Source organism: Muscardinus avellanarius (genome assembly GCF_963383645.1).
Source record: "Muscardinus avellanarius genome assembly, chromosome: 5".
NCBI classification, from domain to species: domain Eukaryota; kingdom Metazoa; phylum Chordata; class Mammalia; order Rodentia; family Gliridae; genus Muscardinus; species Muscardinus avellanarius.
Genome location: NC_137790.1, coordinates 103,013,313 through 103,019,999, shown reverse-complemented (window position 1 = coordinate 103,019,999; position 6,687 = coordinate 103,013,313). Strand labels below are relative to the sequence as shown.

At 41.2% G+C, this 6,687-nt stretch overlaps 1 protein-coding gene across 2 annotated transcripts in view; it reads right to left on the bottom strand.

Annotated features, from left to right (window-relative positions):
* Positions 1-5,929: 5,929 nt before the first annotated feature.
* Positions 5,930-6,687, bottom strand: part of NCEH1 (neutral cholesterol ester hydrolase 1) — a gene marked incomplete at both ends in the record, with an annotated part of 80,794 nt that continues 80,036 nt past the window's right edge. For both annotated transcript variants that reach the window (XM_080696396.1, XM_080696397.1), the window contains one exon: positions 5,930-6,547. In XM_080696396.1, the coding sequence (XP_080552522.1) occupies positions 5,930-6,547 (618 nt within the window). The remainder of the gene's footprint in view (positions 6,548-6,687) is intronic.

The following is a 6,687-nucleotide window of genomic DNA, read 5'->3' as shown; positions in this document are numbered from 1 at the left end:
CCTTCCAAGGATTGGGATTACAGACATTTGCCACCCCAGGCTCAAAAACATTTTTTTAAAAATCCATTTTGTGTCCTAAGTATTGAGGAACTAGAAATGATAAGACAGACAAGGGCCCTTATGCTAATCATGGGGATTAACTCTGTGTGTGTGTGTGTGTGTGTGTGTGTACTAAGGGTTGAACTCAGGGGCATTCTAACTCTGAACTATACCCCAGGCCTTTTAAAAAAATTTTGTTTTGAAGCAAGGTCTCATTAGGCTGCTGAGTCTTGCTAAGTTGCTGAGGCTGGTCTTGAACCTGCCATCTTCCTGTCTCAGCCTCCCAAATGCTATGATTATAGGCATGACTGGATGGAGATAGACTTTAAGCCTAGGAGGGGAAAATTAGCATTTAATTAAAGAAAGAAGCAAGATTTCAGACAGAGGAGTGAGATGGGAAATAGCAACAAGTAAATGTGGCCCTCAGATGAAGAGGGCCCGGGGCTTCCGGGAAGGGGCACCTGGATGGCCGAGTGCCAGTGAGGGCAGATGGTCTGGCTGAGAAAGTGGGCTTCTCTGAGGAGAGAGCATGTGATCTAAAATGTCAACAAAGCCAGCCCTGCGGAAACCTGGGGGAGGAGCTGTGCAAACAAGTCATCAGCCTCTCACTAGGAGCATGAAATGTGCTGCGTGGCAGGGCCGAGTAGACCTACTAGAAATTCTATTTACATTTCCCATATCTGGGTTTTGAGGAATCTGGTACTGGAATTAATATCTTCTAGATGCTTAAACAGGGGACCCATTTGAAAACATGAATTTTTTTTTTTAAAGGAGGACAAAAAAACCAGGTGTGGTGGCGCACACTTGTAATCCCAGCATTTGGGAGGCTGAGACTGGAGGATTGCAGTTTGCTGACAGCTTCAGCTACTTAGTGAGGCTCTCCACAACTCAGTGAGACCCTGTTTCAAAATAAAAAATAAAAAATAATTGGGCAGGGGGTGTAGCTCAGCTCAGAAGTCAAATGCCTCTGGGTTCCATCCCCAGACCTGCAAAAAAAAAAAAAAAAAGAGAGAGAGAACAAAAAAAGTGTCCTTTCAATCACAAGTTAAAGAGGAGGAGGAGGAGGGGGAGGAGGAGGAGAAGGAGAGGGGAGGAGGAGGAGAAGGAGAAGAAGAAGGAAGGAAAAAATTACTGGGAACATTGGTGGGTCCTTCCATCAAAATATAGCTATGCCCTAGAAACTTTGTTGAAGATAAAAAATAACTACGGCCGGGCATGCTAGCGCACACTTGTAATCCCAGCATTCAGGAGGCTGAGAATGGAGGACTACAGTTTGTGGACAGCCTCAGCTTAGTGAGGCCCTCTGCAATTTAGTGAGACCCTGTTTCAAAATAAAGAATAAAAAATAGGGAAGGGGGTGTAGTTTGGAGGTCAAATGCCCCTGGGTTCCATCCCCAGACCTGAAAGAAAGAAAGAAAAAAAAAAACTATAGTTGAACAGGAAAACCTAACTTATATACTTGTATGGGATCATTTTCTACCAATATAAATGATTCCCTCTAGAAAAAAAATTATAAATTCTTCTGATATTGATATAAACTAAGCATAATAAACTCAGGTGTGAAATGTGATGACTGGGTCAACTTGAGAACTTGCCTGTAGCAGTAATGAAATGGTTCAAGCCCAGTCTCTTTTGCAGTATAATACCCTTTCCTGTGACATACACTGAAGGTTCCAAAGCAGTCCTACAGCTCGGTGAATATTCGAGCCATCCACCAGGGCTTGGCTTGCCTCGCCTCACCTCGGGCAGCCCAACCACAAACACATGCAGGCATGAGATGACTGCCCTCAAGAAAGGCCTGCAGGGCCTTCTCAGTGCCCGAGACACTGCAGGATTCCAGGGCACAGAGACTGGGCCTGGGGCGGGGCACTCAGAGAAGAAGGAAGGGAATGCAGAAGATCTAGAGGAGAAGCCACAGAGGCACATTTCCAGATGGAGCCATTTTATTTCCAAACAAGGTTCAAAACAGACATACGCCTTTCATTCCATACTGGATTTTCATTTTATAAAACACATCTGCTCCTAAAATCCTTCATAAAATCCACCCTCCCTTTGCAGGGGGAAAGAGGCAAGAAGTCAAAGGTTAAAAGTTCATGCATAAAATATCCACCAAGAGAGTTATGCAATAATCTTAAATTCTTCACAAATCAATGATAAAACATTAAGATTAACTTTATACTTAACCATACTCTGCAGCACTTCAAGGTTTTTCTTCATATATTAATGCGTCTATTCAGAGACAACAATGATATTACAAAAAGATTATCAGCTTTTTCATAAAACAAAACAAAGCTATACTATTAAAAATCAATCCGAAGAACACACACATATTTTATAAGAATAAAAACTAAACAAACACTGAAACTTAAGTGTTTTATAAAAATCATGGTGACCCCTTTTTCCTTCACTCCCTTTCATCCGAGGGTCCTGTACTAATCTGGACTCAATTGCTAACCATAATCACTGTAGAATGTGGCTCATGATTTTTTTTAGAGGAAGGATCACCTTAAGAAACTCAAATTATTATTGTTTATTTGTAGTTTTTGGTATTGGGGATTGGACCCTTGGTATCTTACCTCTGAGCTATACTTCCAGTCCTTTTTATTATTTCTTTTGTTTAAATTTTGAAACAGGGTCTAACTAAGTTGCCGATGCTCATCTCAAACCTGTGATCCTCCAAGTAGTGGAATTATAGGTGTGTGATGACACACCCAACCGAACCCAAAATTATTTCTGATTATTTTCTTTTTCTTAGAGGCAAACAATTTCAAAATAAGGTCTACCTTTTAGTGGTATCAAGAAGAGCACTAATGAGGATGAAGGTGTAGCTCAGGAGTAGAACCCTTGCCTGGCTCTGGGTTCAATTCTAGCTCTATGAAAGAGGAGGACAAGGAGGAGGAGGAATTGGAGTAGAAGGGGAAGGAGAAATAATAATAATAATTAGTGAGACAGTAGCTATTATAGAATAAGAACTAAAATCTTGCTTAAAGTCTCCATTTAAAAAACTTTTTTAGCATGTATGATACTGGGGAATGGAACCTAGGAATATTCCACCTCTGAGCTATCTTCAGCCCTATTTTATTTATTTATTTTTATTTGAAAACAGAGTCTCACTGAGTTGTGGAGGGCTTCACTAAGTTTCTGAGGCTAGCCTTGAATCTGCAATCTCCCTGTCTCAGCTTTCCAAGTTCTGAAATTACAAGCATGTGCCACCATGCCTGGATAAAATTTCAGTTTTTAAGAAAAATAAATCACTTATGATGCATGTATCTGTATATATAAAATCATGACCCCCCCAAAAGCCATAAGAGGTCAATATAATTTGTTCAGTCTGACAAAACAATCGGAATTTATAGCCAGAAGTGATCTCAGGGATCCAGTAATTCAGCTTTCTGGTTGTGAAGGCAATGAAGAGGCCCAAAGATGCTAAGTGACTCACCTAAGTACATTAGCAAAATAACCCGTAAGACTGATTTTATGCATGCGCACACGCACACTGCTGCATTTACTTGTATTTTACACATAAAACGCTACTGGCTCTTACGATAAATTAAAAACAAGTCTGCATTTGTTATCTCCTTGCTGGACGTGGGCAATGCCCACCCTTCAGAGGCGTGCACAGGCTCCACTTCCTTTCCACGGTGCATCATTGCTCAGCTGTTGTTCTGAGTCCCCCGAAAGGAAAGGACTAGAGTAGGAGGGGTGGCAGCAAGCAGGGGATGCGCGGCTCAAGTCAGAGTCTCCTGCTGTGCCCACGGTGCCCCACTGCCAGTGAGGGCACTACATGAAGACAGGCTTGGGCTGTCTGGATTCTAGAGCTGGCTGGAAGGAGGAAAGCAGGGGCATGGCACCAGGTGCCAGTCTGCCCTTCACCCAGAAGAATACAAAGTTCTTCTGCCAAGAAGAGCAGACGAGCAATGTGTGTCTTTTCTAAGTACTGAACTACAGGCTGAGTATCCTTTCTCTGAAATGCCTGCAACAGACCTGTTTTAGACTTTGTAGCTTTTTGATTTAGAAATATTTGCATCTACATAATATGGTATCATAGGGATGGATCCAAATCTAAATAAAAAATTAATTTTATATGCACCTTATACATATAGCCTGGTGACAAATTTGTCAATATTTTAAATAACTTAATGCATGAAACAAACTTTTGTGGTGTGGAATTTTCCATGTGCGGCATCACACTGGCCCTTGGTTTTAGATTTTGCACCATTTTGGATATTGAATTAGGGACGCTCAACCTGTGTAAATTCAGGTGGTTTTTATTAAGTGCATTCTGTTTCTAGTTATTTTAACTTGCATATGCATATAAATATCAAAATGTTTTGTCCTAATGCATAGAAGTATTCATTGCTATTTTTCTCTTTCCATAAAATTACACGTGGATATAACTCTAAGGTATTTTTTAAAAATACATTCCTAGCCAGGTGTGGTGGCAAAAGCTTGTAATCTGAGTACTTGGGAGGCTGAGCCAGAAGCCAGGCTCATGGACAGCCTCAGCTATATAGCGAAGCCCTCCACAACTTAGAGAGACCTTGTTTCAAAATAAAGAATAAAAAATAGAGTTGAGGGTTGTAGTTTGGAGGTAGAATGCCCCTGGGTTTAATCCCTAGCACCACCACACACAAAAAAACATTCCTTTTAATATTTATTAGAGATGTCCTTGCAGAAAAACCCTAAGTCTAACTACATATATTAACATTAAATAACTTTAAAAAATAAACAATACATATTATACCCAAATACTCCCATTTTATTTTTAATTTTTGGTACTAGGGTTTGAAACCAGGGGCATTCTGTCTCTGAGCTACACCCTCAACCTTTTTTTATTTTTTAAACAGGGTCTCACTAAGTTGCAGAGGCTGGCCTCAAACCTGCAATCCTCTTGTCTTTGTCTCTCAACAACTGGGATTACAGGTGTGCAGCAACGCGTCCAGCAAACAGTCCCATTTTTAAAGCCATATAAATGAAAAAGTTGAATTTTTGAGAATGAACTAGACCTAAAATTTTTTATAAAATTTAAACTAGTATCAAATGTATTTTATTTCCTATAGCACACACACACGCACACACACATACACACCTGTTGGTAATTTATGCTGGGAACATTTTTTTATGAACTAATAGCTTGTTTCATTTGTCTTTTACTTATTTCATAATGGCAAATTTATCCTAATCTAAGTAAATTTGTTCACAAAAGATTTCCCCAAGGAGGCAACATAACCAAAAGAACAACTACAAAAAAAAAAAAAAAAAAAAAAAAAAAACAAAAACCCTTAACAATGTATAGTTATCCAGTGCATTCCCTTCAGGTTTTCCAGTAACAGTGGAAAGTAACTTTCAAGTATCATTTTAGCTATCTCCTAAAATTAACACTCCACAGGAAGGAGGTCCTTTGAGAAACTTGTCTTGCTAGAGAGCCTTTGTGGAAATTCCCACAGGAAACAAAACTATCACTAAGAACAGAGGGTGCTTGGTTCCCAATACTGACCTGAAAGCACACACATTTCACACTGCTCTGAACCCAAAGTAATCTCGGGCAACTCTAACTCAAGGCTATTGTATCATCCATGGCTGGAAAGAACATGGGATGAAGGCAAGACCCAAGGCGATTTCCACCTCCTGGGCCTGCTTTCTGCAGCTATAGGTATTAATAGTAGTTGATTAAAATAAAGAATAGAGAGAAAGGCCCTCTTTGTGATCCAAATTCAGATGTTTTTGTGCTTTAGTCAAATTCAGTTTTAGAAACTAGATTATCAGAGTCTGCAGGGAACAGAGATTCCACAACTCACAAGTAACAAGAGGAGAAACTAAAAAGTGCATGTTCTTCCAAAGCGGGTGCAGGACATCAAGAGGGGTCAAGACTTCTAGAGGTCTGACTCCTTTACAGGTTCTGGTCCAGCCACTTGATGTAACTGTTCCTAGTCCGGATGCCCACAGAGAAGTTGGTGGGCCAGCTGGTGAAGATCATGCAGCCATGGAAGCCATCCTCGAAGTGATCGAGGGTCACGGGCACCCCCGCGCTCTCCAAGCGCTTGGCGTACATGATGCCGTCATCTCTCAGGACGTCGTGCTCACACGTCAGGATATAGGTCTTGGGGAGGTGCTGGAGCACTTCCGGGTCTGCAATGAGTGGGGAAGAACGGGAGTCCAGCAACTGAGGGATCTCCCGGATGATCCTGGCATTGCCAGTGGTCTGCACGACAGGCGCAAAGCTCTTTGTGATGGACGCTGGCAAGAGGGAGGTCCAGTTTAGACGGGCGCGGAAGGCAGCAGCCTCTTCCACGTCCAGTGAGGTGTGGTTGTTGACTATCATTGCCTGCACAAAGTCATAGTTGCCTTTGAAGTAGTCCACCCAGTATTTTACCATCACATAGCGGGGCAGGATTGGGGTGTTCATGTTTTGCTGATAGGAGGGTGTGTTAAAATCTAAAGCTTGGAGGACTGGATAGATCAAAGCTTGCAGCTTGAGTTTATTTCTTAAGTTGTCATCCTGAGTAAACTAGAAAAAAGGAAATGCACTATGTCATTTTGCACAGATTTTTTTTTTTTTTTTTTTTGGTGCTGAAGATTGAACCCAGGACATTCTACCTCTGAGCAACACCTCCAGGCCTTTTATTTTTTATTTCAAAACAGGGTTTA